We start from the raw sequence: 10348 nt of genomic DNA, 5'->3' as shown, positions 1-10348 counted from the left end.
TCAGTTTGGTTTAAATCAAATATTCAGTTTTTGAGTATTTGCTCACCCCTACATGCAATAGAACATTATAATCTCGTCAAATGAGAGTGAGAAGAACTCTAAATATCACTTTCTCCGTCCTACTGCACGCGAGTCGTATTTTTTGGATTGTTCCATTATAATTTTACCATTATAATAGGAGTCTCGATTCAATTTTACCATAAATGGTAATATAGTCCCACATTCCACTCACATTTCATTTAAAACTAATACTCCATATACAAGTGAGACCCATATTCCTCTAACTTTCTTCTGCCCACTTTTCTTAACATTTCTTAAAACCTGTGCTGCCAAAAAATGAGACTCCTAATGGCGGACGAAGGGAGTACTAGTTAGAAAACACAAATTTTAAATTAAACTAATGAAGATTGTATAAAGAGAATAAAGTAAACTTAAACGTTAATGGTTGCAGATTAATGAACTATTTGAAGACCAGGTTATACACTATTACTTGGAGAAGAGGAGCAGTAATGGGTGTCAAAAAGAATGCCTACGTAATATAGAATTACATGCTATATTTCCTCCTTTCAATAATTATAAATAGATGTCCTTGCTTTGAAGGAAAATTCGAACGGTTTTGCCGAGGCTTTCCATGAAGGAAAGAGGGCCTTCTTTTGGATAAATAATCTTCATTTTCAATTATATTTCACATTTCATTTACCAAGTGTTTAAACAAACTTAAATTTGCTTCATTTCTCTACACCAGGAAATTCATATCTCACGTCTCCGTACAGTATAATATGGCATGATACACATCTTAAGTTAAACATAATACATACTCCATGTAAACAGGTTTTAACTGCAGATGAATTTCCTGGAAATTTTTATTGCCTGATAGGCGTAGCAAGATGAGTCGCGTCTCCTCATCCTCACCTCGTTCAGATGGATGATTTCAGAGTGGGATATGCACGGCTGCGTTCAAGATCTGCAACCAGAAAGGGTTCTTACAGGCATAAGTGACGCATAAAAAGTAGAAGCAGAGGCAGACGTAGCTTTGATGAGCTATTTTGTGATAACGAGGAAGGAATCAAACAAGGTGATCTGAACTACTATATCGCATGTACGACATATAATTGGGAATTTGAAGGATCAGATGACTAAAGATGCTCAAAATGTCAGGTCTCCTATCATCAAGATTTTAGCTTTAAAAAGCCTGTTGTAGGAAAAACTGCTGATTTCATAAGTGAGAAAGAGTTTATGAGGTGATGTACTACTGAAAAATATGGTGTATAAGTAGGAGGATAGAAAATTGAACTTACTTGACGAGGCAAGATCCGGCAAGGAGACATAGGTGGGGCATTTCGATGCAGTAAGTGTGCCGCTGTTTGCGGTGGTTCCAATCACACAATCACGAGGCTGCAAAAAAAGCGAGTTAAAACAATTTCAGACTAGTGACTACAGTCAGCAGTCAAATAGTTAAGTCAAAAGGGATTATAGCAAGCAAGAGAAGGATGGGAAAAATAAATAATACTAATGATAAGGGAATTCACAGGATATGGATACATGGTCTAACCTTAAAAGTCTTATCGAAGCATAAGTACAGTTCCTCCAAAGCACCACTTGAGCATTCAACTTCTGGAGTTGCCTGGAAAGAATTTTGAATGGCTGAAATAATGCCTCCAATCGGATATTTTTCAGAATTAGATGCTACATATCCTTCTTTTGCCAGAATTTCCTGCACAGATTAAAACACATATCAATTAAGGCAGGAGCGACTTAAATGGAAAATAAAACATGCTTAGCTGTGATTGTAACAGTCACAATCTGAAATGTTATTCTCCAATATAATAGGCACTATTCCATGGAAATAAAACTAGTATAAGAAATTCACTATACTCCAATGGAATATATATTAATCATCACAAACAAGTCAGGCCATAGCATTAGTCAACTGATCACTCGTAACCAATGCTCATTATCTGTTCAGTTCATGTCTCACGGGTAACCTGTAGATGTCTGGAAAAAAACTATACCCTGGCTGCAAGTCACTTAGAGAAACCAGCCTATATTAAAGGCAAAGATAATAATAGGGGGACCCTTGGTTAAATCCTTCAATGGCAATGGTATCGCAATTTAATAATTTTTAATAATGGGAGTAGCTAGGAAAATGGTTATATCATGGACATAATATGATTTCAGATACTACATACCAAGAACCATCATTTGGAATCCCTCACGTATATTAAACTCTTCCATTTTAAACCCAACCAACTATCCTTTAGTTAACACTAGCCATGTCTCCATAGGCATACCTATATAGCATAACTCGAACTCTGTTGGGGGATACTGAATATGTGCATGTATACTAATAACTACTGTTTGGGTTTGTTGGAGCTCCTAAAAGATAGAGAGGAGGGTGGAGATGGATCTTCTTTAATGACTGGAGAGCACAAAATAAAAGTGAAGATGGTGACATTGACTTATCCGTTGACTGGCACATGCTACACTTTAATACTCCCTCCGTCCCACAAAAGATGTCACACTTTCCTTTTTATTTTGTCCCACAAAAGATGTCACATTTCCCTTTCTGGAAAAAATTCTCTCTCATATGAATATAAAAATTATATTTTCTCTCTCCATTTAACACACAAAACAAAACTTCCTAAAATCCCATACCGTCCCACAAGTGTGACATCTTTTGTGGGACGGAGGGAGTACTTTAACTAGCTCAACGTCCATGTGGATCTATTATTGTTGGAAACAACATGAGAGCAGAACCAGCTGGACCCACATAGGCCATATCTTGAATAAAAAGAATGATCATAAAACTAAGTTGAGGCTATTTGATCAAATCAAACTTTCCCTTAGAAGCAGCTCCCTAAATTTGTACTCCACTTTATGAGCTTGTGATTACTACTCATTAAGAGGCAAACAAAGCTACTATTAATATGAGTGGGCAATGCAACATACTAAATATCCATGACTGTACATAAAAAGCCTGATGAAGACATACAGAATTTTCAAGGGGCAAAGCAAATACAAAAGCATTAATAGGGATAGCGCCATACCGTGACGTTATACTTGAAGTACAAATTAAGAGTTGTCACAAAGTAATTGTATTCATCTCCTGTTACTGAAGCAGCACATGTTCCATGTTTTTCTACAGACCATTAACAAAGAAAATAGTTAGGTTATTCTGCAATAATTTTACAACATATAAAATACTATATGCACAATAAAGAATAAACACAGACAACACATGTTTATACGAAACCAATGATTGAGATTCTGAAGTTCTGAAAATCAATATCATTGTACATCTCGTAGCTACTAGGAATGCGGTATAATTCAGAATGAGGGACAAGCAAGGGTATGCACAACAGTACTTTGGGTGGTACGTTGTATCAGGCTATCAGAGGTAATTCTTAGTGACTTAGGTGGAACATTTGAAAAGTGCATTTGGCTTGATAATTAGAAAATTGTACTTCATGATGTAAAAACTCTTAACATAAAATTAAGGAGTATAATGAATTCTTGTTACAAATATAGATATTAAAGAAATCGAAGTGAAGAAAGGGACATTTCATTAGACAAACAACTATGACATTAAAAAAAATATTTATGTTGACTAACTGACCATATAAATCACCAAAGGCCTTATCTGAATGTGTAATGGGGTCACCCATTTTAGTGATCCAGATCGTGTACCCTAGTGATGCAGATCGAAAATGACAAGCATGAATGACATATTCCTAGGAGGAGGAGCAATCCTGGTAACTAGAGTACATCTGCTTTGAGCAGCACAAGCACTAAAAGATAGTGGATGGTTCAATTAGTTCAAATGAATTTTACTCGAACCAAATTTCCCTATTCGAAGTGTACGTTCTTTATGTTAATTGACAGATGAAGAACCTTACATGAAAATTCATAAAGACTATTGTATTGTGACATACAGAAGCTCAGGTACATGAAAATACCTAGGGCTCAATATTATATTCTGCTTCTCCGGTTGTACATAAACCTAGTAGATAGACATAACAACACCTACAGACTTTAAGAGCAAATCATGCAAAGTTGCAAAGAATTTTCAAGCTTCTTGATGATTTATGAAATAATTTGGTCTATCTAGGTTTCTCTATTATAAGGTCAGGTTGCTGAGAATTAGAGCAGAGTTGGAGGTGAAAATAGGATTATACCAATACTAGTATACAGGTTCGATAAGTCCAATCACATGTAGTCAGTATCATTAAAAAATGTTACACAGAATATAGTGCTGGCCTAGTCTGGACGGGAGACGCAACTAAAATGACTAAAAGAGAGATAATTATTTATGCCATAGCAAGGATTAGGCAATTCAATTGCTATGCGTAACCAGAAACATTATCTCAAGTCAATGTCAATCTAAACATGTGCAAGTCAGCGTGTGTATGATCAGCTTTCTGAGATTAATATAGCAGGATTTGACAAAATTAGAATCTGTACTTCAAGAGATGCTTACCCCACTTTTTTCCAGACGATTGCAGTCCCAAAATGGCAAAGGGAAAGAAGAACTTATTAGTTACGTGAAATATTATCACAAATTATTAAGTTCAGCAAAGATAAATCAACAAACCTCATGTTCCCAAAATAATCCTTTTCCACCATGGCAGTTCGCTGATTTACCGCAGCTTAAAGTTGGCCAATACTTATACAGTGCCTCACGCAATGTTGAAATCTGCAGGTTAACAGGTTTCATAAGATATGACAATGAGTCATAATAATAGTAATAGCAACAAGAAGAAGAAGTTTTATGAAGGGCAGTGTTCATTTTCCAGGAAAAGTAAACACACCCCTGTGTTGCTTAATGAGTAATTAATACTTAGAAAATTGAGTTCATTAAATCATTTTTTGTAGAACTAAGGAGTCTGAGAACACAAATTATTAGGATTGTATGAAAAGTAAAGACCCTGAAATATGATAGGGATCAGTAAAGTGGGAAAAACCACCCATGAAGACACTCACTCTCCCCCTCAAACCAAACCCAGACCAAATTTTGTGAAGCCAGTGAAGCTTCTAGGAAATTGTCTTACTCGGGATATTAAACAATGATATATCTAGTGAGTCCACAAAAGGAACTAATATCTTGGTTATCACTAGAAAACAATGATCATGTCGGACATGAACATTATGAAACCTATTCAAGGGCTCAAGGTTATCCCTGGCAGCAACCAATGTCCTTCACAAGAAATCAAATGATGAGACACTACTAAGGGGGCAAGTATTTGTGCTCCACTTCTCTTTCCTTTGCCCAAATCAAAGTATACAAAAATTTTATTTGCATGAAAGCACATAATAATTCTCATATGTTTTCAAACTATAGCAATTCTGTACCTCTTTAGCATCAAATTTTTTACCCGAGCAACACGAAGGCCAAGATCCATCATTGTAATCAGCCCAAAGTCCATCTGCAAAGAAAAAGACAACATCTCGTCATCTTAATTTGCATCACTAAAGCGGATAACAAATTCTTTTATCATTATTTATATCCCAATTTTTTGATGCACAACATTCTGTGTATGCTCAAATTGCTCATGCAGATGCAATACGCAGAATTGAAAAAGCAAATAGTATATGATTATATGAATACTCTAAGTTTCAGTGTAAACCATGTAAATCAGTGCACTTACGTATTGTAAACCCCGTGGGTCCATTTGACCTGCACAAATTAATAAAATCAGAAAATTGAAGAAAGGTTCATAGAAGTGAGCAAAAAAATCAATATAAAGCCTGGAATCAATCTACACTAGCCAATTATCAACAACCGAAGCCAATTACATCTGAAACAGAACGAGCAAACACCAAACGCATGCAAATTTTGGGGAAATTTAGCTATGAAGAAAGAATAGTGAAATTACCCCCGGCAGCAGCCATTTTGGGCACAGCATTTACTAGTTTTGCGGCAGTAGGTGCCCGGCCACTGGAGAGCGAGCTTGAAGTAATCGAACTCCCTCTGCGCGGCAACTCCTCTCAGCAGCAACTCTCCTTGAACATCGCCGGCATTGGCTACCGCGACGCAAACCAATCCAATCGATAAAACCAGTGCAAAAACTAGGTGTCGAGGCGCGGTGAGATCAGAAGGGGTCATGGTGTTGCGTGAGGATGGCGAATTGATCGAGATTGGTTAGTTTGAATTGCGTGTGATGAAATAAGTCTGGGAGAGTTGTTTATATATGGTGAAAGTCCACGGATTTTTGGACTGGTTGGTGTTGGTTACTTAACGATAATGTTTTTCCCTTCATATATATTCATTCATATCAAATGGAATATCCAAACGGTTATTATCACTGAGAATTGACTATTTATGTGCCGCGATTAAATGTAAAAACTGATATTATGTTACTTTATATATAGTCGATAGTTTTGTTACTTAATTTACACGGTACATTTTTCGTATATTTTACGATTTCATTAAATTTTTTGTTAAATGAACAAGAATTTAAGATATATAAACTATAAAAAAAATGATGACTTGTGGTTGGTTTAGTTAATATTTATGTTTGTTGCTAGTACTTGATATCGAATCTCGTATGGTGATGGTGTTGGAGAAATACCAGGAAATAAAGTAATCAAATGATATCGACAACAACGCTATTTGAATATTAAAAGATAGGTCCTCCTCTTTACAAGGCTAATTGTTGCAATTCTATTGAACAATTGATTGATGCCGATTTTGTGTGGGAATATTCGACAGATCCTCTGATTTATTCTAAATAAAAAATAATGGCTGTAAAACGTGAGGGTTATTTGAATATGTGATTTTTATACTATGATTTTTAATATTAAAATTATACAACTAGCTAGCTGATCAAGTAGAATGAAAAAAAAATTAAGATATTAATTATTAATAGACTACATCTAGGTGTAGTTAGGACTTAGGTGCCCGAGTCTACCCGGTTGTGTAGAGGCCTCTGTATTATCGGCGTTGGTCTAAAATTTCTAAATTTTGTTTTAAAGTATATTTTTAGGTATATTAGAATATTTATCGGAACTTTTACATAATAATTTGTGATAAACTTGGATAAATTTAAAAACATTACCAAAAAAAAAAAAAAATAGGTTAGAAAAAAAATTTATTAAGGGCTTTAGCCCCACCCTTATTATACATGTGTCCGCCCATGCCACTGGGGTTCCTTGGCCCGATCCTTTGGCTTGGACTCCATGTACCGTTCTTCATTCTCCAAGCCTCGTGCTTGTGGGTCCCTCCTTGTGTACAAACTAGTTGAAACATCATTGATTAATTAGAGGCCCTCTTATAATATCCTTCATCGGGTTTGGCTCATGATGCACGCCACTTGTGGTCGCAGCAAAGGTCATTTCTATAGTGTTACCTTATAATAACCTTTATCCATGCATTTGAAGAATAAATACTTTCTTGAAGGCAATATAACTACTGCTAAATAACCATAGTTTAAATCATTTATAAGCACTCTTAACTTGAGACATTTAACCGTCCTAGCATGATTCATAAATTGTAATAACTGAAGCTGAATGAAGTCTAATAACTTCTAAACTGTGCTAAGTTTTTGTATGACATAGTCTAAAGGTTCTAGTATAAGTTTAATTTCTCCATTGGGCTATATGTTGAGGAGTACTAGACCCTGTCATTTGGGATTGATCATGCCTCTGATAAATAGTTCAAAAATCTTTACTTTGATATTCTCCTCTATGAGATCGTATGCATTTGATAACCTTACTTTACTTTCTCCACTTTAATTCAACAAAGAAGCGTCTCACTTATGGTGGGACAAAGGGTGTACTATTTTTGCCGGGGGTTTCTTCGCGGCGCTCTCTCAAGGACTTCGGTGAAGAAAAACCCAAACACTGTCAAGGTGCGGCATGTGATTTGTGCCGATTAATGGATTCTGATGACAAGAAGTTTGGAAGAGGTAAGATTGTTAATATGAAGGTTGTAACCTTTTGGCTGTTCATCAGCAAGGCATACAATTCTCAGTTGAGTTGTCTTTGAAATTCAAGTCAAATATATGCATAACACAAGTGTTTATGTTTGTAGCTGAATTGCAGTGACTTCTAGCATTGCATTGTAAGTATGCTGGGGATTGGATGTTAGTTACTGAGTAACGAAGACTCAGTATTCCCTCTATTAGATGGCAAATATTGGTCATGAATTCTGGTTGATAACTAAAATAGTCTCTTCACCAAAGAGATCTAATTGTTCACCCTTAGTCACAGATGACTAAATCTATTTTTTCCTTATATATGGTTAGCAAATCCTTTTAGTCATATACATGGAAGTTTCTAAAAAAACTAGAGGGATTAGAAGCGTATCTGGTGAACTCTTCTATTTGTTGGAATTTTTATTACAGTTGATCTTTCTAGCTGAACTTTTTACATTGATATCAGTATCACAATCTGTTGTCAATGCTTGATAGCACTTATATCATCTTTCAAAAGATTGATGCTCATTGTTTGGAATATTTGATTTAGTCTTGTTATATTTGTAGCCTGAGAAGAGCACTCCTATTGTTGCTGGGAAATCAAAGAACGAGTCTAAAGATAAGGAGAAGAAGCATAAGGACACAGACAAAGTCAAGGACGAGGAGAAGAACAAACGATAAACGCGATCATCATGATCCTGGAAATGACCACTCAAATAGACATCATGAGATTGAGAAGGTTTGCAAATTTAAACTACACATTTCCTGCTTCCTTGAATTCTAACTGAGGAACTAGCCTTTTAATTCATGTAACGAGTATTTCCCGTTAGTAGTGTAATGACCAAACTTAGAAGTGTATAGTTTGAATGTATGCAAATGGGGAATCTTAAAGCAACATGTCATTCTTTCTCAATTTTTTCTCTTCACCAGAGATGAAAACATGTGATTTAGCTGTATCTCTGCTTGTGTAATGATCCCATTGAGGGTGTTGATTTTATGATGGGAAATGCTATGTGGCCACATTATGGCCAGCCATAAACTGGTTTTATAGCAAAAAAATCGGTTTATTTAAAATTTCCGGTTTAGTTAGTAATTAATTTTACGTTTATATCCTTTTTATATTTGGCTCTTTGCTCTTCTTCTTTTCATATCCAAGCCAGTATTAGTTTCTCTCTCATATTTGGAGCCATGACATTTTGCGTCGTCACCACTCTCTCTCTCTCTCTTCTATCATGTTCAGCATTCTCTCCCCATGTCTAGAGCCTTTCCCTCTCATCTCCACAAAAATATGAAAACAAAAAAAAATTGATGCAGCAACGAGACTTTGAGACTGAAAATATCTGGAACCCTCTTTTTTTTTTTTAAACCTATATAAACGCGATTTTAGTTTCATTTTCATTTGCACCGCTTGTTTTAACGAGTTTTCTCTCTCTCTAACTTTCTGTACAAGAGCATCATCGAGCGATGAGTAACGCGGGTGGTAGCAGTGGTGGTAGTGGTGGGGATGCTGAGGAGTACGAACGGAGGATGAACGAGGCTATGAATGCCTACATGAACCGCGAGATGGAGCGGTACATGCGTAGGGTGGAACAGCAGGCGATACCTCGCCCTCCACGGGTTATCCACCGCCGAGCAGTGATTGATCGGGATCACGCCGCTGCACATCAGCGGCTGTACGACGACTACTTTTCGGAGAACCCGCGGTTTCCCGCAAACATGTTCCGGCGGCGTTTTAGAATGCGCAGGGAGTTGTTTATGCGTATCGTTGGCGCATTAGAGCGTCGATATCTGTGTTTCCGCTTCAGGCACGATGCGGTTGGCAGACCCGGCCACACCCCTATTCAAAAGTGCACGGCGGCAATCAGGCAGTTGGCCTACGGAGGCGCGGCAGACATGTGGGATGAGTACCTCCACATCGGTGAGTCGACAGCCCTGGAATGTCTGAAGTATTTCTGTGAGGGCGTGATGAACGTTTTCGGTGAGCAGTACCTTCGAAGCCCTACTCCCGAAGATTGTCAGAATTTGATGCAGATGCACGGGGAGAAGCATGGGTTCCCCGGGATGTTAGGCAGCATAGACTGTATGCATTGGGAGTGGAAGAACTGTCCGACTGCCTGGAAGGGGGCCTACACGACCGGCTACAAGTCAAAGAATCCCACGATGATCCTCGAGGCCGTAGCTGATTACCGGCTGTGGATCTGGCACGCGTATTTTGGGGTAGCCGGGTCGAACAACGACCTCAACGTCCTGAACTCGTCTCCCCTCTTCAACGAGAAGTGCCAGGGCGTCGGTCCAGCCGTCTCATTTGTGGCCAACGGCAACCGGCATGATATGGGCTACTACTTGGCGGATGGGATATACCCTAGGTGGCCTGTCTTTGTGAAGACGATCAGGCACGCAAGTGATGAAAGGAAGGCCTACTTTGCGGAACGACA

General features: G+C 37.6%; 1 protein-coding gene across 1 annotated transcript; it reads right to left on the bottom strand.

Annotated features, from left to right (window-relative positions):
- Positions 1 to 706: 706 nt before the first annotated feature.
- On the bottom strand, positions 707 to 6222 carry LOC125193464 (ribonuclease 2). Its single transcript, XM_048091613.1, has 9 exons — positions 5874 to 6222; positions 5646 to 5674; positions 5350 to 5423; positions 4592 to 4693; positions 4478 to 4481; positions 3048 to 3139; positions 1553 to 1714; positions 1299 to 1395; positions 707 to 964 (listed from the first exon to the last, which is right to left on the bottom strand). The coding sequence occupies exons 1-9, from the start codon at positions 6101 to 6103 to the stop codon at positions 918 to 920; spliced, it is 837 nt and encodes a 278-aa protein (XP_047947570.1). The 5' UTR covers positions 6104 to 6222; the 3' UTR covers positions 707 to 917.
- Positions 6223 to 10348: the final 4126 nt, after the last annotated feature.

The sequence above is a fragment of the Salvia hispanica genome, chromosome 1 (genome assembly GCF_023119035.1).
Source record: "Salvia hispanica cultivar TCC Black 2014 chromosome 1, UniMelb_Shisp_WGS_1.0, whole genome shotgun sequence".
Taxonomy (NCBI): Eukaryota; Viridiplantae; Streptophyta; class Magnoliopsida; order Lamiales; family Lamiaceae; genus Salvia; species Salvia hispanica.
The sequence above is the reverse complement of the archived record's forward strand: the minus strand, read 5'-3'. Positions and strand labels throughout refer to the sequence as shown.

Coding starts and splice junctions, on each gene's coding strand:
- LOC125193464 (XM_048091613.1), bottom strand. CDS start 6,103: ATGACCCCTTCTGATCTCACCGCGCCTCGACACCTAGTTTTTGCACTG. Junction 5,675..5,873: donor CAAAATGGCTGCTGCCGGGG/GTAATTTCACTA, acceptor TAATTTGTGCAG/GTCAAATGGACCCACGGGGT. Junction 4,694..5,349: donor AAAAATTTGATGCTAAAGAG/GTACAGAATTGC, acceptor GTTAACCTGCAG/ATTTCAACATTGCGTGAGGC.